The 27580-nt window shown below is 35.9% G+C and overlaps 6 protein-coding genes across 9 annotated transcripts; 5 read left to right on the top strand and 1 right to left on the bottom strand.

The window, feature by feature from the left end:
• The first annotated feature begins 45 nt into the window (after window positions 1-45).
• On the top strand, window positions 46-4393 carry LOC129881072 (vacuolar protein sorting-associated protein 60.2-like). The gene is made up of 7 exons (XM_055955405.1): window positions 46-234; window positions 1373-1524; window positions 2198-2291; window positions 3008-3079; window positions 3205-3316; window positions 3398-3549; window positions 4153-4393. Exons 1-7 carry the CDS (start codon window positions 166-168, stop codon window positions 4204-4206), a joined length of 705 nt encoding a protein of 234 aa, XP_055811380.1. The 5' UTR covers window positions 46-165; the 3' UTR covers window positions 4207-4393.
• Window positions 4394-5642: 1249 nt separating this feature from the next.
• LOC129881071 (nuclear pore complex protein NUP1-like) lies at window positions 5643-7268 on the top strand. 2 transcript variants are annotated; one of them, XM_055955403.1, is made up of 2 exons: window positions 5643-5914; window positions 6133-7268. In XM_055955403.1, the coding sequence occupies exon 2, from the start codon at window positions 6226-6228 to the stop codon at window positions 7042-7044; it is 819 nt and encodes a 272-aa protein (XP_055811378.1). In that variant the 5' UTR covers window positions 5643-5914; window positions 6133-6225; the 3' UTR covers window positions 7045-7268. The 2 variants fall into 2 exon arrangements, with proteins under 2 accessions (XP_055811378.1, XP_055811377.1); XM_055955402.1 differs by having other exon boundaries at window positions 6105-7268.
• A 595-nt stretch (window positions 7269-7863) lies between these two features.
• LOC129881070 (dnaJ protein homolog) lies at window positions 7864-12428 on the top strand. Of its 2 annotated transcripts, none has more exons than XM_055955400.1 (7): window positions 7864-8032; window positions 9372-9551; window positions 10526-10691; window positions 10784-10928; window positions 11036-11312; window positions 11434-11632; window positions 11876-12428. In XM_055955400.1, exons 2-7 carry the CDS (start codon window positions 9402-9404, stop codon window positions 12196-12198), a joined length of 1260 nt encoding a protein of 419 aa, XP_055811375.1. In that variant the 5' UTR covers window positions 7864-8032; window positions 9372-9401; the 3' UTR covers window positions 12199-12428. The 2 variants fall into 2 exon arrangements, with proteins under 2 accessions (XP_055811375.1, XP_055811376.1); XM_055955401.1 differs by having other exon boundaries at window positions 7952-8032; window positions 9402-9551.
• Window positions 12429-13462: 1034 nt separating this feature from the next.
• Window positions 13463-15386, top strand: LOC129873820 (CASP-like protein PIMP1). Its single transcript, XM_055949010.1, has 3 exons — window positions 13463-13701; window positions 14403-14532; window positions 15171-15386. Exons 1-3 carry the CDS (start codon window positions 13463-13465, stop codon window positions 15384-15386), a joined length of 585 nt encoding a protein of 194 aa, XP_055804985.1.
• Window positions 15387-16324: 938 nt separating this feature from the next.
• LOC129878699 (RING-H2 finger protein ATL70-like) lies at window positions 16325-17312 on the top strand. Its single transcript, XM_055953477.1, has one exon. It carries the CDS (start codon window positions 16448-16450, stop codon window positions 16994-16996), a length of 549 nt encoding a protein of 182 aa, XP_055809452.1. The 5' UTR covers window positions 16325-16447; the 3' UTR covers window positions 16997-17312.
• A 1299-nt stretch (window positions 17313-18611) lies between these two features.
• LOC129881068 (nuclear pore complex protein NUP1-like) lies at window positions 18612-26567 on the bottom strand. Of its 2 annotated transcripts, none has more exons than XM_055955398.1 (9): window positions 26135-26567; window positions 25581-25627; window positions 25176-25291; window positions 24143-24245; window positions 23742-24044; window positions 23571-23657; window positions 22860-23477; window positions 21725-22107; window positions 18612-20989 (listed from the first exon to the last, which is right to left on the bottom strand). In XM_055955398.1, exons 1-9 carry the CDS (start codon window positions 26421-26423, stop codon window positions 18967-18969), a joined length of 3969 nt encoding a protein of 1322 aa, XP_055811373.1. In that variant the 5' UTR covers window positions 26424-26567; the 3' UTR covers window positions 18612-18966. The 2 variants fall into 2 exon arrangements, with proteins under 2 accessions (XP_055811373.1, XP_055811374.1); XM_055955399.1 differs by having other exon boundaries at window positions 21749-22107.
• Between the last annotated feature and the right edge of the window lie 1013 nt (window positions 26568-27580).

The raw sequence follows: 27580 nt of genomic DNA, 5'->3' as shown, positions 1-27580 counted from the left end.
ATTATTTCAAAAAAAAATACTATTATTCTTATGTTGGGAATATTTAACTTTTTCCAGACAAAACGTAACGGATCATTTGTTAGAGTAGACTACCAAATTGAACTCCGATTGAACTAGAAACCCTAGAATTTTGTGACTGACGAAGAAGAAGAAGAAAATTGAGAGATGAAGAGAGTTTTCGGCATTAAGAAGGAAACACAACCTGCTCCATCGGTTCAAGATGCTTCTGATAGGGTAAGTTTTTGTTTCCAACAAACCAGATCTGTAGTTTAAATACTGCTAATTTATGCAAACGCACTGCAATTCTCTTTGTTTGTTTGTTTTGTGTAGCTGCTTTGAACTAGTATTTTTGAAACGTTTTCTGCTAAATTATGTACAGATACTGCAATTTCTGTTGGATTTTTGGGTACTGTTTCGAACTGGGTATTTTGTTTTTCAATGTTTTCTGTTAAGCTATGCACAGAACTGCAATTTCTCTTCGTTTTTATGTTTCATTTGTTTTGTAGTAGTAGTAATAGTAGGATTGAGGTCATGGAAAAGTGAATCTAGATATGTGTTGTGAGTTATGGGTTTAGACTTTAATGTGTGAAGTTGTAGTGAACTTTCACATATTTATTTAACCTCATGTCGAAAATACTAGTCCAGTTGAACCCATTGGTTGTATACTCCTCTGCTGTCATGGGAAATCCTCGTGTTGCGACCCTCAATATGTAAAGTCGAGCTTGAATGATCAATGCATCTATTTTTCTGTTTAAATTTGAACATATGCAATCCATAATATATTTTAATTTTTATAAATAATTTAGATACTTCATACTAGATAGAAAGTAGGATTGTTATGGAAAATGTTGAAAAAATAGTTTACTCAAAGAAAAATTGCTAGACTATACAGATAGTATTAGTGCAAAGCAAATTGAGGCAAATCCTTATACCTTTAGATATGCAAACATGCTTCTTGTGACTTCTTATGATCGAATCATATTACATGTGTCTAAATGGTTACTCGATTAGTATTAACGCAAAGCAAATACTTATTTTGCGACATCCTACCCTCCCTAGACTCCACTTGTGGGATTACACTAGATATGTTGTTGTTTAAATGCTTATTTTCTTTATCACCTGAATGGTGATAAAAGCATTTCATGAACCAAAAATACACGAGGGAATTGCGGAAGGACTAAACTGTTTTCATTTATGTTCTTGGTCTGCTTCACATGCTTTTGTAGTATGATGAAGAGATGGCTGCTTGTATGGTTTCCAGTTGATTAACCTATAATATTTCTTTATTCTTAGCTCTCTGCAGTTTTGTGATTACTATTGGTTGTTTGCATGAGTAATCTCTGATCCTTTTGGTTGCTTCTTAATTGTCCAGATCAATAAAAGAGGCGAGTCAGTGGAAGAGAAAATCAAGAGGCTTGATGCTGAACTTGCAAGGTACAAGGAACAGCTAAAGAAGACTCGTCCAGGTCCAGCTCAGGAAGCAGTAAAAGCTCGAGCTATGAGAGTGTTGAAGCAAAAGAGAATGTGAGTTAAATCATATGCCATTACCTTGAGTTTAACAAGGCTTAAAGTGGCTTGTCAAATTATCAAGTTCAATTACTTGTGATGAGTGTCTACTGACATGTGAAAGTCAATTAGTTTAAGTTCTGAGATGAAATAATTGGACTCAGTTTAACCTCTCTATCACGCACATACACACCCACACACACGTGAAAATATACATATTTGGGGATCATTTGTTGTTACCATATTATGAGAAACAGAAACAGTGGATTAATTGTTGTTATCATATCTGAATCAAAAGTAGGCAGTGCCGGGCCATTAAATCAATATACAATATACTTAAATGCACTCTTTTTTTTTCATTTTTTGACGATGGAGGTGTTCAGCCGAACTTGAGCGCATTTTGTCTATTCCACCGAGTACCTGCTACCTCCCACCAGCATAGATACCAGGTAACCAAGACTTAGGCAGATAGAAAGAAATCACCTTGTGCTTACCAGTAATCCACACCCTTGGTGCACTCTTATATTTAGATGCTCTATTATTTTCACTTTCTTGTTCGAGGTAGAAATTACATTTTCAAACACTATTTAGGTATGTTTCTATTTCTTCTTTTACTTGTTTTATAGTCTTAGATCATGTATTCACATATTGTTCTGACAAATGCATAAGCTATCCTTTGAATAATCAACAGGTATGAAGGTCAGCGGGACATGCTCTACAATCAGACATACAACTTAGACCAAGTCTCATTTGCTTCTGAGGGGATCAAAGATGCTCAGCAAACAGTATGTTAAATTTTAAATGGAATCCTTTCTCTTTCACGAGTTACCTTTTTCACAATAACAAAATGTTGTCTTATTTGTGAAATCGTTAATAAACTGCTTGAATGGGTAATTCTTACCTGCAATCCCCCTGAAGCAGAACTTGACCACAGTCGGTTTTGGCATTCCACAGATCCACAAGTCTAAAAAGTTTTTGTGCTTGAAGTTCATATATGACGTTCTTGTTAAGAATATATCATGCAGCATCACTTTTTTTATAATAGTGTATGCTCCTTGAAATAAGTTGCCTTTCCTCTAAAGTTTGACTGAATATTATTTTTGGGAGGAGAAAAATAGATCTTAAACTATTTACTGGCCATCATCCAGCACAGTTTTTGATATTGAGCTTAGGAGCTTCGCGCTTATAAGACATTTTTGGTTATATCAAATTCATGGTGAAGTGTGTCTTTTTCTTGGTAGCGCTCCATTGGGCACAGCTCAAGGCTTGTCAAGCGAAGCTTATTCTGTAACCTGATGGGAACCTGCTGCCTACCTCCCTAGAGGTAGGAGGACAACCAAATTGTCATGAGGAAGGGATTTATTTTTGTGTCCCCTAGAGTTTCTTATTCTCCAATTGGTTCCATTTTAGTTCAAATGTTTGTGTTTGAAGGCACAATTGAGCAATGGGATTCATTTGTTTAGAATGGATTTCCATTATTAACTTAGCTGTGTTTCTTCAGATGGCTGCAATGAAGTCAGCAAACAAAGAATTAAAAGGAATGATGAAAACTGTGAACATTCAAGATGTAGATGTATGTATTCTCCATTACTGTTTTAAGTTTTTCTTTTAAGCTTCCCTAAGTTTAATCTCTTCCTTTTCTATTTACAATTATGGTTATGAAGTTTATCCATGTTGTGATACTCTCATGCTATATAGAACCTACAAGATGAAATGACAGACCTGATGGATGTAAGCAATGAAATTCAAGAGACTCTTGGTAGAAGCTACGGTGTGCCTGATGACGTTGATGAAGAAGAGCTCATGGGTGGTAAGATTTTTTAGTTCTTGTACATTTGAATATTCTAGTGAAAACATGTTTGATGTGCATTTAATCTTACTTCTTTATCAGAGCTTGATGCTCTGGAAGCGGACATGGAGTTTGAAGAAGGTGTCCCTTCATACCTACAACCTGACAAGGAACCAGATCTGGATTCAGAGCTTAGCATGCCATCAGCACCAATGGGACACGCGCCAATGCCAGCTGGTAGAGCTAACCCGCAGGTATCTTCAATTAGACCTGAAAACTAATCGACCTTTTTTCTGTTAAACATTAAATTTTTACATATACAAGGGATAGTTAATTATTATGTGTATTTTACATATCTTACATCATATATCTTTTATTTGATGACTGAGAATCTGTCTGGGGCTCACCCTTAGGACCAACCTCATCCTTTGAAATTCGGGGGATAATGAGCCGCCCCTCTGCCCTACTCCACTTAATACCAGGTATAGTCTGCATGGTGCAAGGCTCAAACCTGTGACATAAGTCCCTCCATCTTTTGGAATAGAAGACGAGTTATTATTTTATCTCTTACCAAAATTCATTCAGTCGTGCTTTCACCTCCCGTGGTGATGGATGGGGGGTTGGGCAACACCCCGACAGCGTCAATAGAACTCCAAAAAAAAAAAATACAAACCTATGGAGGGGGACATACAACCTAACCTCCTTTTACATCAAAGACGAGTTATTAGCTACTTAGGCAAGTATAGCATCTCAGTCCCAAATCTCTCTCGTGGTGGTTTCTTAATATTGTCATGTTTGTCTTTCTTCGTTTAATGTTTAATTAATATGGACACCTTTTATCAACTTGTGATTCACAGGCTGAAGATGAACTAGGCTTACCTGCTGTCCCTCGTGCATCACTTCGCGGTTAGGAGAGTTTTGGGGGCGTAAACGTTGCACAGTTTTGGTTTCTTAAACTTTGTTCCGAATTACTTCTTCCAGAGAAGTAACGCTGATTTGTAATAATAATGAATAGATTTTTGATTAATGATTGTATGTTCATTATAGAATCTTATATCGATGAAGAAAGAAATCATGTTTGTCTTTCTTTTTTTTAAACGGTCCTTGAGAGCTCTCATCCTGTTTTGCTCTTTTAGTAATTCGAATCTACCACCTTAGGATTGGAGTTGCGTGTTGCTTACTACTCGAGCAACTCTCTTTTATTGCGCAAGTCTTTCATATATCATCATGTGTCACTTTTTAGTATTTTTTTTTCCTAAAGAAAATATCCGTTGTTACATGGATATGAAAATTTTAACAAGACATGTCAACAGAAGTATCGTATGAATGTTTCAATTAAATAGTTAGTATTAAATATAAAAGTTTAATTTTTTCATGCTAAATTGTTTCTCTCTAAACTCACTCCTTTGATGCAAAGTATGTAATATAGAAAGTCAAAGATTATATTGGAGCGAGTATAAATAAAAATATGCAATATCAAAGATTATATCTGTATGATAATACTTTCTCGTCGTTAATTAGAAATTTCATATTTAAATTATGAGAAAGGAGTTCTCGGAAATATTTACCTTCTAAAGTGAAAAAATTTCAAATAAAACTCAAATTAATCGATCCTCAATATGAATAGCGAACACTATACTAAGGGAACATTTGGCTAACGAACAAATAAATTTATATCTTACCTTTCCTATAAGATAAAATAAAATAAAATTTAAAAGTGATTCAATCGATACAAAAGTGCACTTGAAGTAGGGAAAGCAGATTTATTCTATACTCGATAAGTACCAATACGATATAAATATATCCAAAATTAGTTATACTTTTAATTGATAAATTATAAATTTAATTTTGTGATATATCATGAATAAAACGATCCCAATCGATTTAAAGCCCAACCTAGAAATTTATTAAAACTCAATAACTTTTATTGAGACCCAAAAAAAAAGGGGGTGAGGGGCAGGGGCGGAATCAGAATATTTGATAAGGGGTTTCAAGAAAATTAAAAAATAAGGGACTGGATGAAAAAAGTAAAAAAAATATGTCATTACCGAAAATCGAACCCGCAACCACAGGCCCTTATCCACTGATCCACAATCTCCATTTGTTAAGGGGATGCAAAAATAATATTTGTATATAAATAAAAAAAATTACAGTATATATATAGTGTAATTTTTTGACGAAGAGGGTTCGATTATCACCCCTCGCATCCCTGTAGCTCCGCTCCCGGGGGAGGAGTGTACAAGAACCAGCCGTGAGAAGGAAAAACCATCAAAAAAACGACATAGTTTATGAAGATTTACGAAGATTTCTACGACATTTTTGAACTGAACTATTCATTTCACTAACGCAAAACTTTTGATGCTTGTTCACTCGAGGAACCCCAGCAATCAAGCACTACTGCTCCCAAAAGTGCAGACCGAAGAACCTCAGGATATCTATGGAGGACACGTCTGAAAAGGAGGTGGGCGCCCCCATGCCCACCAACAAATCCTGGCCGTCCAATTCTCTACCCCTAAATAAAACCACATACCTTACACACAAAGCAAACCTCCTCTCTCTCTCTCCTCCACACTCAAAACAACGCCAACAAACTCTTCTTCTCGCCGCGCTTTATCATCGGTTAGTATCAAATCGATCTTCACTGAACTGATAATTTTTTTTAATTATATGGATTTTAATGTGTTTTTGATTTTCTGATTGTTAATTTTTTTTAGCTGATTTTTTTTTGGTTTTTTAGTTTAATTTTTTGACTAAGTTAAGCGATCGATGATGTAGAGTGCTTGATATGTTGTAATTTTCGTTTTGTTAGTTTTGTAGCTGATTTTGTTGATTTTTAGTTCATATTTTGGAGTAAACTAAGCGATTCAAGATGTTTTCGAGAGCCGTGAAGAAGAATGCGTGATATGGTTTAATTTTCTGCCTCATCTACGATGAACGGCTCAGTCGGCCCTAGCAGTGGGACAACTCAGTTAGCGTTCACTTTTGATGCTAGTCCTTCAGCTTTGTCAACAAATACTGTCAGCACCTCCACTAGTGCTGCCCCCGGCGCATTTAGTTTTGGTGCTAATTCTGCAGTTTCATCAACAAATGCTCTCAATGCCAGCAGTACAGGCAGTCCTAGTGCATTTGTTTTTGGTGGCGGCAATTCTGCCTCTTCACAAATTTCCAGTACTGCTGGAATTTTCGGTTCCAATTGGCAGGTCCCAAAGTCTCCAGGCTTTAGTTCCCCATTTAGTTCTGCTACCCCTAATGGGTTTGCATTTGCATTTGGATCATCTTCATCTTCTTTTACTACTCCAACTACTCTAACCACTGCAGCTGTGGTCTTTGGATCAGCACCCAGTATCCCTAATGGACCAGCCTTTCCATTTGGTTCAATTTCTTTGACAAACTCGTCTACGCAGCCCATGTTCGGGAATCCTTTTACTGCGTCCCCTTGGAATAATAACCAGATGAACATGGAAGACAGTATGGACGTGGACACTATGCACGCATCTTCCCCTGCTGTTGCATTTGGTCAACCTTCTGTCTCACGCTCTCCTGGTGGTTTCGTGTTTGGTTCAACACCTAATCCATTCCAGTTCGGCGGCCAGCAGAATCAGCCTGCTGCTGCTGCTCAGAATCCATCTCCATTTGCAGCGTCAGGCAGTTTAGGTGCTGGAGGGAGTTTCTCATTGGGTAGCTTTGGTCCTGAGAAATCAGGTCGAAGGATTGTCAAGGTTAATAGAAATAAGAACAGAAGGAGGTGAAGCAGTTGGCAACAACATTGGATCTTCATGGTAGATATTGTTGGCAAGATGATAAATTGTTCGATGATAGATGAGCAGCCACGGTTTATGGGTTTGCACAATTTTCTTTTTTCTTTTTTAAATTTTGCGCATTGTACATTTGCATCTTCAGGAAGTGAAAGATGTTGTAATCCTATTATCTTTTTCACAATAACAAAATGTTGTCTTATTTGTGAAATCGTTAATCAACTGCTTGAATGGGTAATTCTTAACTGCAACCCACTCTGAAGCAGAACTTGGCCACTGTCAGTGACAACATTTATTTAACTTTGAGTGATAAAATTGAAAACAAAAGCAATTTGTTTTAATAGATTATATTTTCAATTGAATTAGTGACTAGTTTGAGAATGCTATTAATGTATTACTTTAGTCTATATAATTATTTGATTGTTATTAATTATGATATAAAATTATTTTTTAACGAAATATATTCATTATAAAATAATAATAAAAACTTATGGATAGTTTTAATAATTTTTAAAAATTATTGGTATAAATTATATTTTTTGAAATAGTCAAATAGTTTTAGAAAAATTTGTGGTAAAACTTTCATTTAAAAATAAATTATTAAGAATATTTGAGAATTTGAGGCCAAATGTTACTTTAAGAGATCGTTTGGTTAACGAATAAATTTATATCTTACCTTTCCTATGAGATAAAATAACACCAAATTTATCTTAAATTTAAAATTAAAATATATCATGAATAAAACGACCCTCCTAGAAATTTATTAAAACTCAATTAACTTTTGTTAAGAGCTGGAAAAAAATATCCTGGAGACTTCTATATATTCCCCAGTGCCCACCAACAAATCCTGACCGTTCAATTCTCTACCCCTTCAATAAAACCACAGATCTCATACGCAAAGCAAACCCTCTCTCTCTCTCTCTCTTTCCTCCATACTCAAACAACGCCAACAAACTCTTCTTCTCGCCGCGCTTTATCATCGGTACGTATCAAATCGATCTTCATTGAGCTGATTATTTTTAAAATTTAATGGATTTTAATGTGTTTTTGATTTTCTGGTTGTTATTTTTTGAGCTGATTTTTTTGGTTTTTTAGTTTAATTTTTTGACTAATTTAAGCGATCAATGATGTAGAGTGCTTGATATGTTGTAATTTTCGTTTTGTTAGTTTTGTAGCTGATTTTGTTATTTTTAGTTCATTTTTTGGAGTAAACTAAGCGATTCAAGATGTTTTCGAGAAAGGTGAAGAAGAGTACGTGATATGGTTTAATTTTCCTGTTGTTAATTTTTTTTTAGCTGATTTTGTTGTTTTTTGAGTTTAATTTTTTGAATAAGTTAAGCGATCAAAGATGTAGTGTGTTTGATATGTTGTAATTTTCGTATTCTTAGTTTTGTAGCTGATTTTGTTGATTTTTAGTTCATTTTTTGGAGTAAATTGAGCGATTGAAGATGTCTTCAAGAGCCGTGAAGAAGACTGCGTGATATGATTTAATTTTCCGATTGCTAATTTTGGAGCTGATTTTGTTGTTGTTTTAGTTCATTTCTTTGACTAATTAAGCATCGAAGATGTTCTAGAGGGCAGTGATTAAGAGTGCTTGATATGGTTTAATTTCCTGATTGTTAATTTTGTAGCTGATTTTGTGTTTTTGTAGTTCAGTTTTTTGACTAATTAAGCTTGATATGGTGTAATGTTCCTATTGTATTTTGTAGCTTATTCACTGTTGCTTTTCTAGTTCAATTTTTGACTAATTTAGTGATCAAAGATGTTTGGGAGGACACTGAAGAGTGCTTGATATGTTTTTAATTTTCCAATTGTTAATTTGTAGCTGATTTTGTAGTTTTTAGTTCAATTATTTACCAATTAAGCGATCGAACATGTTTTTGAGAGAAACGAAGATGAGGGCTTGATATGCTGTAATTTTCCTATGGTTAATTTTGTAGCTGATTGCTGTGGTTTTTTAAGTTCAATTTTTGACTTTTTGAGCAATGTGTAGATGTTTGGAAAGGCATCGAAGAAGAATGATTGATATGTTGTTAATTTTCCGTTTGTTAATTTTGTAGCTATTACTGATGTTTCTTAGTTTACTTTCTGATTAATTAAGCGATCAAAGATGTTTGGGAGGGCAACAAAGAAGAGTGCTTGATATGTTCTTAATTTTCCAATTGTTAATTTTGTAGTTGATATACTGTTTCTTTTTTAGATCAATTTTGACTATATTAAGCAATTGAAGATATGTATGGGAGGGCACCAAAGAAAAGTGCTTGATATGTTGTAATTTTCCTATTGTTCATTTTGTAGCTGATTTTTTTATTTTTTTTAAGTTCAATTTTGACTAAATTAAGTGATCGAAGATGTTTGGGAGGGCACCGAAGAAGAGCGACAACACTAAGTACTATGAGATCTTAGGTGTTCCTAAGACTGCTGCACCGGAAGATCTCAAGAAAGCTTACCGTAAAGCTGCTATTAAGAATCATCCTGATAAGGGAGGTGATCCTGAAAAGGTACAGCTGCTTTTTTACTTTTTTTACCTGAGCTGATCCAGCATATACGTAGTGGGTTATGTGCACTAAATCTCTCGAACGCAAATTTGCAGAATAAATTGAAATATGTATACATATGTGTATCTATGTGTGTGTGCGCACACTTAGAAGTGTAGTCATCGTGGTTAAGTACTGGGTTTGCCTCAGCTGATCAAGCATATAAGCAGTGGGTGTACGCTTTAAGTCTCTCAAGCTCAAATTTACTGAGAAATTTAGAGAGAGAAAGAGTGGGTGTGTGCGTGCGCTGCAGTTTCTCAGTTGTATAATTAATTGTGTGTATATCTTTTAGACAGATGAGTATTTTCGATGGGTATTTTGGAAAAAGTTACCCATTTACAAAAAACAAATGGGTATTTTGGAATTCTTTTGGTTTAGCTTAGATCCGTCGTAGCTTTATCAGTAGGTTTTCTTTGAGCTTAGAAAAGTGGTTTCTGGTGATAAAATTGGAAGGTGAATTTAATTCTATCCATTGCCCTAAAATAAGCTGACTAACTAGTTTGATATGTTAGCTGGTTTGACCCTTAATATCCACTGGGCATGGTCACGTGATAGTTGCAGTAACTAAGCTCATCTCTTGAATGAAAAGGTAGATTTTTGGATCTAATATTGCTGCTTAGTAGAAATAGGAGGCATTGAATGTGTTGGTGTGAAGCTTCTTTGTTGTGTAATTGAATCCTCAACCTCCTCAGCTCAACAGGAATTCTGATGTTAGAAACACTTCAATTGTCTGTTAGTGGGATTAAACGGATACTATGTATGTTCGAAATAGACGGTTTCAATTCAGAGTTTACTTTAACTGCCCTGAGTATGCATTCTTTAGTGCCACATTATTTACTATGGTCGCTGTATTTGTTATGTTTCCTAATTGAAGGATAATGATGTCAATTGATGTGGAGTCTATCAATGAATTAGCTGCATTTTTTTGTTTATTTCAGTTTAAAGAGCTTGCACAAGCTTATGAGGTTTTGAGTGATCCCGAGAAGCGTGAGATATATGATCAGTATGGTGAAGATGCTCTCAAGGAAGGAATGGGTGGTGGAGGTGGTGGACATGACCCATTTGACATTTTCTCATCTTTCTTTGGTGGCAGCCCATTTGGTGGTATGTTTCTGTGGCTGTTTGTTTGATGTTGAATTTGTTGATTCCTTTTCATGTTACTTTCAGTCTCTGATATTCCTTTATTTGATGTGCAGGAGGTGGTGGAAGCAGCAGAGGAAGAAGACAAAGAAGAGGAGAGGATGTTGTCCACCCTCTCAAAGTTTCTCTGGAGGATCTGTACAATGGAACATCAAAGAAGCTGTCACTATCTCGCAATGTACTGTGCGCAAAGTGCAAGGGGTGAGTTTAGGATGTTATTAGTTATGTTTCGGCAGCATTTATCATTTTTTTTATCTTTTCCCCTTTTATGAAGTTCTGCTGAGGTACAACTATATTCTTATTACCAGGAAAGGATCTAAATCAGGTGCTTCAATGAAGTGTTCTGGCTGTCAAGGGTCTGGGATGAAAGTCACTATCAGACAACTTGGCCCATCCATGATCCAGCAGATGCAGCACCCTTGCAACGAGTGCAAGGGTACTGGTGAGACAATCAATGATAAAGATAGGTGTGGACAGTGTAAAGGTGAGAAGGTTGTGCAGGAGAAGAAGGTGTTGGAAGTTGTTGTGGAGAAGGGTATGCAGAATGGACAGAAGATAACATTCCCGGGCGAGGCTGATGAATCAGTAAGACGCGAAATTTTACTTTTTGAAGTAGTTATATGTCATAATGACCAATCGTATGTTATCATCAATGAAAAAGGGTGACCACTGATTCTTCACATGGTTTATGTTCACTTTTTGGCAGCCGGATACTGTCACTGGGGACATAGTTTTTGTCTTGCAACAAAAGGAACATCCCAAGTTTAAGCGAAAGGGAGATGATCTCTTTGTAGAGCACACCTTGAGCTTGACCGAGGCCCTATGTGGTTTCCAGTTCATCTTGACTCACTTAGACAATAGGCAGCTGATCATTAAGTCCCAACCTGGAGAAGTTGTCAAGCCTGGTAAGCCCAAAGTACTTTAGTTGCTTTTACATTCTGATATATGCCTAGGACTTCTCGATATATTGTGGTCTCCCTTATACGGTGTGTGCAAGTGGAATAGTTTTCTGTGTGCATGCACTATGCCTCTCCTGCTGTTCGTTGATATTAGTGTCCTTTTTTTATCTCTATGGTATCAGTATGCTTTATAAGTGAATCTCTGCTCATAGAATATCAATCGTGAACTTTGTTTTTGGCCTTCGACAGATCAATTTAAGGCCATAAATGATGAAGGAATGCCTATGTACCAAAGGCCATTTATGAGAGGAAAATTATACATTCACTTTACTTTAGAATTCCCGGACACATTATCCCCCGAGCAATGCAAGAACCTTGAAGCGGTGTTGCCACCAAAACCCAAAACACAAATGACTGATATGGAATTAGATGAGTGCGAGGAGACCACTTTGCATGATGTTAACATCGAAGAGGAGATGCGGAGGAAGCAACAACAGGCCCAAGAGGCATATGACGAAGATGATGAAGACATGCATGGTGGTGCACAGAGAGTTCAATGTGCACAACAGTAATTTGGTAACACGGAAGTTGCATTAGGGAATTAACGCCACGATTCAACTCTTGGTTTCAAGTAATTTGTATGACAAGATAAATGACGTTGTCTGAAGAAATATTGCCTCTGCAGTAAGATATGCTATAGTTTACTAGCTTTTGAATTGGAGTTTTGGATTTTCTAATTGATGCTGTTAAGCAAACTTTAATGTTAAAAACATATTATTGCAATATGCTTTGATTCGCATTTCATCGAGTAACTGATCTAAGAAAAGTGATGTGAAGCTTAGCTCAATCGTTCAACTAAATTGGTGGCGCTTTGTCCTGTAAGAAGTGAAGCTCATTAAAAAAGCGTATAATTTACAAGAAATCAAACATAACTAATTTAACTGTGGAAGTGCCCAACGGCAACATATTCAATGTCGTTCCACAAGTGTGGTTTGTGGAGGATAAATAAAATGTAAATAAATTTTACTCCCTACCTTTGTGGAGATAAATAGGTTGTTTCCTATAGGCTCTTGCCTTGATGGATAAGATATTCAAAGCATTGCTGAGAAAAAAGGTTGTTTCCAATAGACTCTTGACTCGAAAGAGAAGATATTCGAAGTGCCTAGGTTGTCGTTATAGTTGATATTCAAAGAAGTGATCGATCCTCGTTAGGAATCAATGCATGTGGAAGCCCCCAATGACAGAGACAATGAGGAAGGTAAAATATAAGCAGATTTTATCTCTACTTTTGCCGAGTACAAGAATTATTTTCGATAGACCATGACCTCAAAAAAAGAGATATTCAAAGGAGGATTGCAATATGATTTGTGCAGAAGCACATAATACCTCGCGTAGGTTGTCGTTACAATTAAATTATTTTATTTGATATAAATACCGAATGTAAGAAAATATATGTTGTACACACTGATTGATCTCTTGAATCCTCCAATGAACTATCCTGGAATTAACTCGATATGTTAACAAGGGAAAACAATGCTGTCTGCTCTTTTTTTTTTTTCTGTCAAGAGGACTCAATTTTTGAAATGCAGCATACTTTGAAAACAACTACACAAACCTCCAAGAAATTTAGTTATAACTTATAAAACCAAGAAATCTTGGGCGTAACAAACAACCAAAAATAGTTGTAACTTTGTATAAGCAATATAAAAGAGGACTTAATGACTGTGTGAAATTCATATTTATTAACTAAAGTACCAAAGTAACCATATGGACCAAAACCAAACACCATCAACAACAACAATGGACCAAAATCAAACACCATCAACAACAACAACAATGGACCAAAACCAAACACCATCAACAACAACAATGAACCAAAACCAAACATCATCAACTACAACAATTTCTTCACTTATGATTGGGTTAAAACCACTAGTTGTACCTCTAGTAATAAGAGGCATCACATTCATTTTCTTGTTGGTGTCATTGATTGTCATTGCTACTGATAGTTTTGATACATTTGACATCTATGGTTTTCCAATCAAGGTTGAGTCCACTGACATCCACGTTTACCGGTAAACTACTTTTTTCCCTTTACAACTACGTCATCACACTTTCGTTGTCTTAATTTATGTGACATACTTTATGTTTTAGTCTGTATTAAAAAAACGTCATACTTCTTTATTTAGAAATAATTTTACTTAAACTTCTTGATGATTTATAGTTATACAAAGTATGTCTGTTTTAGTCTGTACTAGAAAAACGTCTTACTTCTTTATTTAGAAATAATTTTACCTAAACTTCTCATTTTGATGATTTATAGCTATACAAATGTTTGACTAATTTTAGATCACAAATTTCAAAAACCTTTTTTCATGAGCAGGGGGTAAAATCTGAACTATTCAAAATGGGCAAATTGTACTATTTTTCCTTGTTTTGGAACAACCGTTAGTAAAAAGGGTATTTTTAAGTTATTTTGCTAGTTGGAGAACATATTTGAACCAAAAATATGATAGCGAGGGCATTTTTGAGCCAAAAACATAGCAGAGGGCAAAACTAACTCATTTTGAATAATTATGGGGTAGATTTGGCCCTTTTCACTTATGTCATTCTTAAACTCGTACGCAATCAAATACCAACACATAAAGTGGGATAACGGAAATAACATTTTCTTTGGATATAATTTATATTTATTGATCCGCGCATTGCAGAGCCCAACTAAATCAGTGTGTATATGCTTTTCTGATCTTAATTTATTATATTTTTTTGGATGCAGTTATATGATATCTGCAGATGTGATTGGAATGGCCTACACATTGTTATTAGTTGTGTTAACAATTTTCCAAGTGAAATCTGGAAGTCCCATTGATAGTGGCCTTGCTTATTTTGAATTCTATGGTGATAAGGTATGTAAATCAATTGTGATCCTTTAAAAAAGAATAACAAGATTTTTTGAAGTACTTATCAATGATATATCTAGAGCACAACCTTTGAGTATGGAAAAAAATCCTAATAAAAAGTACTTCCTTTTTAATAAGCCTTACGCAGCGCGAATTTAAATTAATTGGGGTTTCAATACAGCTACCAGACATTCGATGGGAAATCGGTGGGAAAATGAAGTAATTGAGGAATAATTTTTTTTCCACATCTAGCCTTTCCAAATTTATTATTTGAGGATAGAAATTGACTGATCGAATGTTACTTAAAAGAGAGCCTTGGAGCAACGGTAAATTGTTATGTGTGACCTCTAGGTCGTGGGTTCAAGCTATTGAAGCAGACACTTATGCTTGCATTAGAAAAGGTTGTCTACATCACATCCCTTGGGTGCGGCCCTTCCCCGTGTCGGTTCAAACTTCAAAGAGTAAAAATTGAACTTGAGGATCCAAATTCCCTTTGACGGAAAAAATATATTTTTTTATGCATGGTTAAAATTATTTTTTATATATATATAATAGATATTGAACCCCTTATAACTTCTTTGTACGTTAATTTTTCATATTTTAAACTCTCTCAATGAAAATTCTGACTCTGTCACTGTATACAGATAATTTTATTCTTATTGGCTACTGGTGCTGCTGCTGGATTGGGATTGACAGTTGAATATAAGAGACTTATGGACACGGATGACACTACCCAACAAATACAAAATTTTATGAACATAGCAAATACTTCTGCTAGTTTACTTCTTATGGGATCTCTTTTCTCTGTCATTTCCTCTTTTTCATCTTCACTCAATCTTCCTAAAAGATCATCTTCATAAGCGCTAGCTGTTGTTCAGACTTTTCAAAAATATTATCATGTGTGTATTAAATTTTCCAAAATTATGTAACTTTTGGAAGAGAGAACACACTTGACGATATTTCTGAAGAGTTCGAGGCAACATGAATTATGAACATGCAAATTTGGACCGTGCTAGCTAATTCAATTCATAACATGTTTTTTTTCCTTTTTTTGTTTTGGAATTTTGTTTATTGTTTTCTTGTTTAAAAGCAATTGATGATAAGACATGAATAAATTGCATACTTTATTTTTGAGAAATTTGTATTTTTAATTCTGAAATATAATAAAAAATTATGATTTTGGTTCTTGTGATATTTGATAGAGTATATTTAATTTTCAATTAATTGAAGTGTGCGTTTGTCATCCTTTTGTTTGTGAATTTTCACAAATTTAACGAAATATCAACTGTTCAATCATTTAATTGCTCATTGATTACGTTAAATTTGTATTGTTATCACATATTAGAGGGTAATATACTTCTAAGAATAATCCAATATAAGTCATTTCCTATTTAGTAGGATCAATAACATATATTTTTGACTAATCCAAATTAAATATGCTTAGTGAAATATCACAAGAACCAATTAAAATCAGAACTTACTAATAATTAGAGGATCAAAAATGCAATTAGCCCTTTATTTTTTATGTTATCCTATGTTCCATCCCTCTCACCCACCTAACCCAACCCACCCCAACCTCAAACAAAAAGAAATGCCTTTCCACCACACCAATAAAAGTTAAAAGAAAAAAAAAGAAAAAAAAAGAACTTTTTTTGCCTAAACAACACTCTTTTTAAGTTTGCTTAATCCTTCATGACATAAAAGGTTCTCTTATATTCATATATCTATAAAAAAAAGCTTCAATAGCTACACATATCTCCCTTTCCTTAGACTCCAAAAGTAGGAAGAAAAAAAAAAGACCAAATTTTCCTCAACAATTTCCCTCCTAAAAAAAAGATTCAAGATTCAAGTCTTTTCCATTTTTAAGAACCTCACGCTTTTTTTATTACGATTTTCTTTTCAAGAACACTCGCCTCTCATCATGAACAACACAATAGGAGATGGCATTGAAGGTACTCAAGATCATCACATAGGTGAAAAAAACTTTGAAAATTATGGCTATGGAATTGGAGTTTCCCTATTAATCCTTATTATACTTATACTCATCACCTATTCTTCCTACTTATATATTGGAAAAAGATCAAGTACCAATAATTCCTCTTCACATAATATTGTCAGCAACAACACAACCACAACAACTATATTTGAAAATCAATTGATTTTCATTCAACAAGGCCTTGATGAAACTACTTTGAGAAATTATCCAAAATTACTTTATTCACAAGCCAAGTCTCATCACAAAAGGGACATTTTAATTTCTTCTGGTTGTTCAATTTGTTTGGTTGATTATAAAGACAGTGATAAACTTAGACTTTTGCCTGATTGTCACCATATTTTTCATGTCAAGTGTATTGACCCTTGGCTTAGACTTCACCCTACTTGTCCAAATTGTAGAAGTTCTCCTTTTCCATCTCCTTTGCCTACTCCTTTGGCTGAGGTGGTTCCATTGGCAACAACAAGGCAAAGTTGATGAGTCCGAAAATTTTTACTCACAACTGATGTTCTGATATGTTGTTCGGACTCTTCAAAAGTATCGTTGGGTATGTATCGAATCCTCCAAAACCTATGCATTTTTGGAGGATTTGATACAACTGCGACAACATTTCTGGACGTCCAATCAACATAGATGTTTTGCACACTAATTATTATTTAACCATGGCTGTGAGTAAATATTTTCCAAGCTGAATCCATTACCATTCTTTTTTTTTTCCTTTTCTTTTAACAAGTCCATTACCATATTTGGTGTTTTTTTCCTAGCCTGGTTTTTGTCTTGTTTTTATTTATTTATTGACCATTTTTCTTTTCTTATTCTTGTTTGTAAATGATCCACATATATTATTGTAAGTTGTACATGTTAGGTTACTTAATCGCTATATATTGATGAAGTCCTACAAAAGGGAGTTTTGCACAATCCTAATCTTTCATTTTCTTCAATTTTTATGATTTTCTTGTTCATAGGACCATATGTGTAGAATTTTATTTCAAGCAAGCACAATATTGCGGAAAAATATTATTCGAATTAAACTCGATGCTTACCCCAAACAAATGAATGCATTACCTTTGTCTTTATATAAAGTTTAAGCACTTAACTATAGTTAATAACAAGTATTCTTGTCTAAGTTTATCACTTAATTATGGTGAATTATCGATCGAGTTGCAATAAGTTTAAAAAAAAAATGCAGTCTTGCTGCACTTGTCATTTGAACAAACATCTAATTTTGAATGTCTCAATTGTTAATAACTTTTCAATTCGAGTTATAATCTAAAGGTTTTTTTTTACAATGATTCAATAATTTGGATATATGGGCTGGTTCTGAAATAAGGCAAAACAGTGTTGCTAAAATGCTAAGTGAATCAAATTTTATATTAACCAGAAAATAAATTGAGTACGTATGTAAATTGATGTGATTTACATTTTACACTAAAAAGTACAATCCAATTTAGTCTAATTGTTGCAATCTCACGTTTACTCTGAACTGACTTTCTTCAATAATAACTACAACATATTCGATGTAATCCCTAAGGTCTGAAAGAGTATGATATAAGCAGATTTTATCCCTACCTTTGTGGGGTAGATAGATCGTTTCTGATATATCCTTGCCTCAAAAGATAATACTTCGAAGCAGAGTTGAAACAAAAAAAAAAACTCCACTAGTTATTGTTTCAAATAACTTGTAATCAAAGGCTGAGTATATGTGCCTAGTGTTAACTTCTAAGCAATTCCTAATCGATTATTGTAGCAAGAATATAGATTAAAGAATATATGTTTGTTTCTTAAATATTGGTTTAAGGATCAGATATCTTGTATTTCCAAATAAGCTGTTCTTTCCTTAAAAGGGTAATCTAAATAAATAGTATTCAATGGAGGAATATATTTGTCCAAATAGAATCTCCCACAAAATATCCCAGTTAATTAAGCGACTATTCAATTTGGTACCTGCTATTAAGTAGCTCCTTGCTCCATCCATCAGCTAATGTGCACCACATACGGGCAGCTCTGACCATCAAAATTTAAACCAGATGAGAAGAAATCACATAACGTTAATCTGCAATATTGATTCATCTCGGTCCTCGATGGAAAGAGATTTCCTTACAGAAACGAACATCTCCTTATTATGTTACAAGTACAGAAAACGAATTATAGAAAGGGAAAAAGAAAACAAAGGCTAATCAGGCCACCTCTACAGCCCCTTACTGATACAATACAACCACTTTATCAAGAAATGTTATCCAAAATTGTGACATCTTATGCCAAAAAAAGATAATAGGATTACAACATCTTTCACTTCCTGGAGATGCAGATCTACAATGCGCAAAATTTAAAAAAGAAAAAAGAAAATTGTGCAAACCCATAAACCGTGGCTGCTCGTCTATCATCGAACAATTTATCAACTTGCCAACAATATCTACCATGACGATCCAATGTTGTTGCCAACAGCTTCACTTCCTTCTGTTCTTATTTCTATTAACCTTGACCGTCTTTCGACCTGATTTCTCAGGACCATTGCTACCCAATGAGAAACTCCCTCCAGCACCTAAACTGCCTGATGCTGTAAATGGAGATGGATTCTGAGCAGCAGCAGCAGGCTGATTCTGCTGGCCGCCAAACGGGAATGGATTAGGTGTTGAACCAAACACGAAACCACCAGGAGAGGGCAAGACAGAAGGTTGACCAAATGCAACTGCAGGGGAAGATGAGTGCATAGTGTCCTCAGCCATGCTGTCTTCCATGTTCATCTGGTTATTATTCCCAGGGGATGCAGTAAAAGGAGTAGAGTTCCCAAACATGGGCAGCGCAGACGAGTTTGTCAAAGAAGTTGAACCAAATGGAAAGGCTGGTCCATTAGGGGTACTGGGTGCTGATCCAAAGACCGCAGCTGCAGTGGTTGTAGTAGTAAAAGAAGATGAAGATGCTCCAAATGCAAACCCATTAGGGGTAGCAGAACTAAATGGGGAACTAAAGCCTGGAGACTTTGGGGACTGCCAATTGGAACCAAAAATTCCAGCAGTACTGGAAATTTGAGAAGAGGCAGAACTGCCACCAAAAGCAAATGGACTAGGACTGACTGTGCTGCTGGCATTGACAGCATTTGTTGATGAAACTGAAGAGCTAGCACCAAAACTAAATACGCCGGGGGCAGCACTAGTGGAGGTGCTGACAGTATTTGTTGAAAAAGCTGAAGAACTAGCACCGAAATTAAATATGCCGGCGGTAGCACTAGTAGAGTTGCTGACAGTATTTGTTGAGGAAGCCGAAGAACTACCACCAAAACTAAATACGCCAGAAGTAGCATTGGTGGAGGTGCTGATAGTATTGGTTGAAGAAGCCGAAGAACCACCAACAAAACTAAACATTCCAGGAGCAGCACTATTAGACATGCTGACATTGTTCAATGAGGAAGCTGAAGAACTACCACCAAAATTGAATGTGCTAGGACTAGGGCGGGTAGAGGTGTCGACGGCATTTGAGGAGGAGGATGAAGAATTATTACCAAAACTAAACATAGCAGAAGTAGCATTGCTGGAAGTAGCAAGTGCAGTGGTGGCTGCAGGACTAGCACCAAAAGTGAACGCCAGCTGAGTTGTCCCACTGCTAGGGCCGACTGAGCTGCTCATTGTAGATGAGGCTGAAGAACTTGCCCCAAAACTAAAATTTCCAAAAGCAGCAGCGCTGGAGCCAACAGAGTTGCTATCTGAAGCAGCACCAGAAACTATGCCAGTATTCCTTGAAGCAGAACCAACAGAGGAGAAAGATGTCATTCCGGAATTCCCCACTTCTGGTGATATAGTAGATGATCCAAAATGAGCAGGAACACTCTGTGTGACTTTGGTATTATCTGATCCACTGAGAGACATTTGAGCACTAACAAGTGACTGAGCTCCAGTGCTGAAAACAGAACTCTGAGACTGGACGCTAGCTGTAGTAACTGTTGACATTCCTGATGAACTAAAACCAAAAATACTATTTCCAGGACTTGTAGATGCAAATGATGAGCCCGCAAAAGGTGAATTCCTACTCAAGTTGCCAAAATTAGCTGCTTTGGTTTTCTGGTCAGCAATGTCTGCAGTGGAAGCTGTTGATAGTGTTGACACCATTGGTGGAACTTCAGAGGGCCCAGATTTGATAAGAGGCTCAGTTGATACTGAAGATGCTGCAGTAAAACCAAATAGACCGCCACCAACAGCAGCTGAAATGCTTGTGGAATGGACAACCTCACTTGAACTGTCAGATTGTGGGGAATTACTTGATGCCGAGGGAGAAGTGGATGAGATAGCATGACTAGGTGCGAACTGTCCATTACTGAAGCTAGAAGTGCTTGATGGAGCAGCAAATAAAGTTGAAGGTGATAAACCAGATGATAAAGGTTCTAATTTCCCATTGCTTTTCCCATCCTTCTGTGAGTTATCCGACTCGAAGAGTTCTGATGAAGCACCAGGCAGGCCAAAAGCAGTGTTGGATAAGCTGCAGATAAGGGGAAAAAATTGATAACTGCCTTCAAGTAGTACCAGAAAAGAATGCATAAAACTCGAAGGACCCCACACTAATTTCCTTCACTTGATTTTTCTAGAGAAAGTTGAATAGCATTTTCAAGTTCTTCATTATTTGTTCTCAGCTTAAAGTCTTCTTTGCCACCCCTCAGCAAATAAAATTCAACTATTAGACTTCTTTAAACAAGTGATTGGCCTTTCAATCTAGAGGTCATCCTTGACGGTAATTACCAGTAATATTTAGTTTCTCCTAGGTTTTCATCAAAAGAATCTCTAGAGTGGAGTGGAGTGTTAGCAAGAAGAGCTTAAGATTTTTACACTGCAAGATACGTGGAACCCGTAGTGCCTACAATTTTGAAGGTTAAAAGAACAAAACAAAAATACCACAAGATTTCTTCTGACAGTAACTACTTAATGTGTTCTTTCTCCTAGGTTTTCATCAATCACATCAAAAGAATTTCTAGAGTATGGTGGAGTGTAAGTCAGAAGAGCTTAAGATGTTCACAAAGTGCAAAATACCTGGAACCCCAAGTGCCTACAATTTTGAAGGTTAAAAGAACAAAACAAAAAATATCATGGCATTTCTAGACTTGCTAGCTTTGTATCTGCTAACATTATCATTAGACACAAATGCATTGTAGAGCATAATGTGACAAAAGTAATAACAATTAAAAACATATTCTTGGAATTTGATTAAGTAGGAACTAGCCTGCTCGAGCTTTCTGGTTTTAACCTTGAGAGAGGGAATGATGATGAGAATAGAAGTGCTGGGACCTTGTCACCACTCGAATCCTTTGATTTGTTTGACCCAAATGATGGTGGGACAACCTCCGGTGACAGGGGATCAGAACTGGGCAGGAAACTGGGGCTGCTGACGCTGATAAGAGCAGCATCAGGAGCCTCCATATCATTTCTTTTGTTCAAAATCCCCAGGGTAGCATTCGTTTCAGAAAGAGCAGTAGGTTTGTTCAGGGCTTCATCAGTAGACACAGACGTCTTTTCAGCACCAGATATACCCCTCTTATCTCTTCCATCAGCCAATTGAGAGGCAGACTTGTTAAAGTTAATGTCCTCATCCATCTCAAAAGAGTCCTGTAAAGACGAGAAAAACAGTAAAACAAAATGACCATGAACTAAATTGATTATTGTCAGCAAATCACCAAGCTTAAAAAGAATCTTGACAAAGATAGAGATGAATAAAACTAAAATAGCAAGTCGTCCAAAATTTAGATGAGTAATGGTCATGAAGCACTAGCATTCCCTTCATTTCATTTTATGAGACTGTATTTGATTGCAAAGAAGGTACGATGTTAATTAGACTTATATAACATGTGAGTGACAATGAAAGATAACACTAAAGTAGTGATTCAAACCTAGAGCAAACAATCAGAGTTAAAGCGTGAATAATTTAATGAGTTTAAATTATTGAAAATTGTGAATGTTGTATGGAAGATGGTGTCGAACTTTTTGGTTAATCTTAAAATAGAAAGGATGTAAGATAAATGGGAAAAGAAGAAGTACAGAAATCACAAGAAAAAAAATGAGGACACAAAGCAGTCAAAACACAATTGCAGTGGCATCGGCTGTAGAGTTTTGTTATATAGCAACCAATTAAACAGATACCTAAACCTCGAGTATCTATTCTTAGAAGGAATTGGTCTATAGAGAAATCGCCATTGCACCACCACAAACTGTCAGAAAAGTGCAATACAAAGAGCAAGATGTTCACAACTATCCAGAAGTGCACCAACAAGGCTCAAATTTGTTGTAACACAGTAAGACTCCAATTCAAAGCTAGTAAAGATGGTCAAAGATAACAAATAAATTGAAAAAAAGGAACGAACCTCAAGTGCACTCATCCTAAAAGCGTGCTTCTTCTGAGGTTGAACTGGAGACTTTTTATCCAGGGAATCAGCAGTTTCAACACCTGGTTGAGCATGTTGAGCATCTTCAAATGAATTTTTTTCATTATTCTTCGCTACAACAGTTGACCTGTTAATAGATTCATTTTGCCCATGTTGTTCTATTTCGCCTTGCTTCTGCAAACTAGAATCATGGCCATTAGTTGGAATAACCTTAGACCAATTTTCCAACTTATGGCTGTCTTGTGCACCCTGTAGCAGCTTGGGTGAATCCAAAGAGCTTTTAAGAGCTTGTCTGCGAAGCATGTTTGGTGCCAATTTATTGGGTGTTTTAGCATTCCCTGCAGCTAGTCTTGATTCTGATGACTTCTCCTTTGGGGTCAGATTTTCAAGATGCTCCAATATCTTTGCAGCTGTCTCACTGGGCTTGGGAGGGATATGAACATTTCTTGTAGGCACATCAGCAGCAGCAGAAGCAACTCCTCCAGGACTAGAGCGTGAAATTCCATGTGATAGGAGATTTGGTTTCTGTCGAGTCCTACGATTGGGGCCAACAGATCCGATATCATCTTCCAGAACAGAATTTCTCCGTTTTAGGGGCTGAAACAGGAAAGAACTGAAATTCACTCACAGATGGCAACACAAGTAAAGAATACAAATCAGCTCAATACCACAGTGATTTGTAAATAGTACCTGTTTAGAGCCAAAATATCCATCATGCTCTAAGACTGACTCAGATAAAGAAGGCCTGCTATAAGCATTATTTGTGAAGCTACTTGCCTGATAGAGGACCAAAGTTAAAACAAAAATTTCTAACAAATTAAATAATTCCCAACACTAAAGTAGGCAGAAAAGCATATGCACCATTTGACCATCAGTTTGACGAAGTCTGGAGTACGGTGTGCGAGCCATGTGGTATATTGCAGACCTTCCACGAGACCTTGGAGTGGTAAATCCATTTGCTCGATCCACAACAAGACCAGCAGTTTTTGTAGTCACTGATGTAATAGGCAAATTATGGGAATATGCTACATTTTTTAGCAGTGGTGTATCTACTCTCACAACTTGACTTTGCGAACTTAGAATTGTCGGTGACACCTTTGATGGTGTAGTGTCCATGTAAGCTTTTGAAAGTTCAGCAGGAGATGCAACATTCCCTTTAGGGACCTGGAGCATTCAAACACATGTATGTCAGACTGCCCCAATATTTACATACTTTTAACAAAGCTAATATGTCGAGTACCCAGACAAGGCATTCATCTTACTCTTGAACTTGTGACAGGAGTAGCAACAGCACTCTTATCATTCCCAGCAGGGGTATCTACAGTTTTGGAGCGCAAAAGTTCTGTCAAGCGGTCAATTTCATCTCTGCACCCACCAAATCTCATATTAGTAAACACCATATACCACCTTGACACCAAATATCAATGTACTAGACCCAACAATTCTTCTTCTTCTTCTTTTGGATAATTCCTGCCTGGAAAGTCAATTCAACTGAACCAGATGTCTAACTTCATTGGTTCCTATAAGAACGTTAGTCTCCATGGGGCCATAAATTGACTAAAAGTGTCTAATAAGGATGATCCAGCGGATAGCTCTATAAAGTAGTGGCTAAGACAAAAAAAGGATGCTACAAAACCACTACGTATCTTTACCTAATCCTTCATACAGAAACAGATGACCTCAATTGAGGCCAACATCAAGAATATAACGTTCAGATGGATAACTACATTAGAGTTCGAAAGAAATTGTTTAATCAAAATGAAAAAAAATAGCAATTTACTACTTGGTGAACAGAATCACATGATACATGTGTTGGTGGGAGGTAGCAGGTACTGGTGAAATTAAACGAGGTACGTGGAAACTGGCCGGACACCACGATTATTAAGAAGTAAGTTACTAGGAACAAAAACACATAACAAGTAAAAACAAAGGAAATTTTTTTTTCGAAATACAACTGGATAATTGGCCAGCCAATCTACCCTTCTCCACTTAATACCAAGACCGAGAAAGATTTGAATCTGTAACAAGCACTCACCACACATATCGCTTTTTAATACCTTTTCCATTGACCCAAAGTCTGAGGCAACAGCAACATCAAATTTATGGCTTCCAGTTTTCTATTGTTTATCGATATGAAAATGCACATCAGAATATAATGGCAGAATTAACCACTGATAGAGCATGTACCAGTGGCAGTGAATTTAACATTTCATAAACACGTAGAGCCACCGAAACTTGAAATAAGAGATAAAGCAGATGCAATTCTAACAACTGCTACATTATCACAAAGCTTACCTGCTGAATGTCTTTTGTTTCAAAATTTGCTCAAGCTCTGAGAATGCACTGTCCTCGGAGCTGCATGCAGCATTGCTAACTTCATGTCCGGTGGCTACTACTGCTCCAGCATGATCCTTCACCAAGAGGAGGAATTGTTCCAGAAGGGGAAGGAAAGATGGGGTAACTCTTATCAGGTTCAACCACACTAAATATTTATAACAAGTATTCGTTCTCAATAAATAAAATGATTGAAGTTTTGTGGACATTGGACCACCAAAATAAGTTTATGCTTAAGGAAAGGAAAAAAAGTTGTTGTTTCTAGGAAGATGGACAATTCTTGTGATCCCAACACTTGAAAAATAAAATACATAAGCACCAGATTTCAGAAGCTCTGAGCACAAGAATTATGCATAATAAACTTACATTGGGACAAGGCTCCTGTTGCACATCCTTCGATTCTTGTCTTGCTTCTGCTTACATGAAAAAGGAAATCCGGTCTTAACTAAAGTCCGCCGTAAAAGTTAATGAAAACAAAGAAGCAAATGAGTTCATAGAAAGATGTTCAACTAAGAAATGTCAGAAAACAACTTAGAGCAAAATTAGGTGGAGTTGGTATATGAATCCTCTATCTTTATTTTGCTCTATTGGCCCAACACATGCCTAGGAAAGCACATCTTTTTCTTTTTTAAGGAAAATAAGGTAGCAGACATCTCTTTAGTCTTACTTAACACAGTAGAAAATTACAATGTTTGAAAACACAAATGTAACGCAACAGAATAACAAAAGTTTGTGTTTTGACACATTGAAACAAAATAAAAATCATTAAAAGCATTCTGCTTTCTGGACATACAACTACTACTACTTATAGCCACATTTCTAAGCATTGGTAAACCAAATTTGATGCAATAGTGTTCTGTTATTTCCGCATAAACAATTCCAATAAGCATAATCTCATACAGAAATGTGTAAAGGAGAACCTGGAGGAGGTGGCAATGGCATCGGAGGAAGTGGCAATGGCTTCGGAGCAGGAGAGAGACGTTTATGGAAGATCGAAGAAAAGAACCTTCGAGCACCGGAAGTGATGAGCTTCGTGGCAGGGTCGACAACGAGCTTTGTGAGCCAACTAGGGTTCCGGAGGGAAGTCGGAGGGCGATCGTAAGGAGTAGTTTGGTTCTTACGGAACGGTCGTCTCCGGAACTTTCCTCCTGCTCCTCCGCCTTCGTAGGCTGATGAAGTCGCCGTTCTGCCGTCTCCCGCCGCCGCCATTTATTCAAAACCGCCGAGAGAAAAAGACGAGGGAAAATAATGAAGAGAGGGAAATTAGGGTTTTATTTTCGTGGATGGACACAGAAATCGAGAAAAATATCGGCGAATTTGATATTGGCGGGCGTGGCGGTAATTAAATGATTTTGCTCTCTGGCTTTTGTTTGGGCAACTACTTGTCTTATTGCTAAAATAGTCATAAACTTGTTCATTTAAATCAGCATGTGTATTCGATTTGATATTTTGAAAAAATAATTTTATAATTAATAATTGAAAGTAAATATTATGTTTTAAAATTCGATTTGATATAAATTTTGATGTGATAAATTCAATTTCATGATTAAAAGATATTTTGATTTGAGATGTTAATTTTTAGATAAATCACATATAGAAAATAGGTTCTCACTCTCAAATTTTAATATTATGAATTTATCGATATAACGGCATAGGTCAATCAAGACATTCAAATCACTTATTAATATAATTCACATATACTAAATAATTCAATACGGATGGGTGCTTACTGTTAGATATTCGACTTGATATTTCAATATTCAATTTTGATAACATAAAAACTTTTGAATTTAAATAAATTACCATTGATCGATATTTATACCCAAAAATCAGTAAGAAAATATTATATTTTTAATCGTGTATGCTGATAATATTTTATTTGTTGTTAATGATTTAGACATATGTCTAAGGTGAAAGACTGTCTCTTTATTGTTAGAGATACCATTTTAATTGCTAATTTTATGATTATCTTTATTGATTAGCATAGATAAATTTTGTTGGTTTGAGTTTTATGGAGAGAAAAAACAATGAGCATGAGGTGAAGTAGCAAAAAGACTTGATGTGGTTAATGTTGTTTTAAAGGTGAAATTTGAAAATAGAGAAAAAATGATTTTATCGCAGATTTTAATATCACGTCACGGGAACACAAAACTACTTCTAGGCTCTTCTCATCAATACTCACACAGAACATGATATATATGTCAATTCTCCTATACTAGCAAATGTAATTTGCAATTTCATGAAAGTGAACCGTAGATTGATCTCAAAATTTAATAGAGAATCACGAACGCATTATAATATGTTTGTCTGATTCGTTTAGATTTGGCATTAATTTGTTGTGAATAAACTATGTTATTTTTCATCTA

This window comes from Solanum dulcamara, chromosome 2, assembly GCF_947179165.1.
Source record: "Solanum dulcamara chromosome 2, daSolDulc1.2, whole genome shotgun sequence".
Lineage (NCBI taxonomy): Eukaryota > Viridiplantae > Streptophyta > Magnoliopsida > Solanales > Solanaceae > Solanum > Solanum dulcamara.
This window is presented reverse-complemented; position numbering and strand designations above follow the sequence as displayed.

Bases quoted from the DNA above. Each gene is read 5' to 3' on its own strand.
- LOC129881072 (XM_055955405.1), top strand. From the start codon at position 166: ATGAAGAGAGTTTTCGGCATTAAGAAGGAAACACAACCTGCTCCATCG. The intron at 235-1,372 runs GTAAGTTTTTGT...TTAATTGTCCAG, and splicing joins TTCAAGATGCTTCTGATAGG to ATCAATAAAAGAGGCGAGTC. The intron at 3,550-4,152 runs GTATCTTCAATT...TGTGATTCACAG, and splicing joins CTGGTAGAGCTAACCCGCAG to GCTGAAGATGAACTAGGCTT.
- LOC129881071 (XM_055955403.1), top strand. From the start codon at position 6,226: ATGAACGGCTCAGTCGGCCCTAGCAGTGGGACAACTCAGTTAGCGTTC.
- LOC129881070 (XM_055955400.1), top strand. From the start codon at position 9,402: ATGTTTGGGAGGGCACCGAAGAAGAGCGACAACACTAAGTACTATGAG. The intron at 10,929-11,035 runs GTGAGTTTAGGA...TCTTATTACCAG, and splicing joins CTGTGCGCAAAGTGCAAGGG to GAAAGGATCTAAATCAGGTG. The intron at 11,313-11,433 runs GTAAGACGCGAA...ACTTTTTGGCAG, and splicing joins CGGGCGAGGCTGATGAATCA to CCGGATACTGTCACTGGGGA.
- LOC129873820 (XM_055949010.1), top strand. From the start codon at position 13,463: ATGGACCAAAACCAAACACCATCAACAACAACAATGAACCAAAACCAA. The intron at 13,702-14,402 runs GTAAACTACTTT...TTTTGGATGCAG, and splicing joins ACTGACATCCACGTTTACCG to TTATATGATATCTGCAGATG. The intron at 14,533-15,170 runs GTATGTAAATCA...CACTGTATACAG, and splicing joins TTGAATTCTATGGTGATAAG to ATAATTTTATTCTTATTGGC.
- LOC129878699 (XM_055953477.1), top strand. From the start codon at position 16,448: ATGAACAACACAATAGGAGATGGCATTGAAGGTACTCAAGATCATCAC.
- LOC129881068 (XM_055955398.1), bottom strand. From the start codon at position 26,423: ATGGCGGCGGCGGGAGACGGCAGAACGGCGACTTCATCAGCCTACGAA. The intron at 24,045-24,142 runs GTAAGATGAATG...TGAATGCTCCAG, and splicing joins CTCCTGTCACAAGTTCAAGA to GTCCCTAAAGGGAATGTTGC. The intron at 20,990-21,724 runs GCTAGTTCCTAC...CCTTATCTGCAG, and splicing joins AAACCAGAAAGCTCGAGCAG to CTTATCCAACACTGCTTTTG.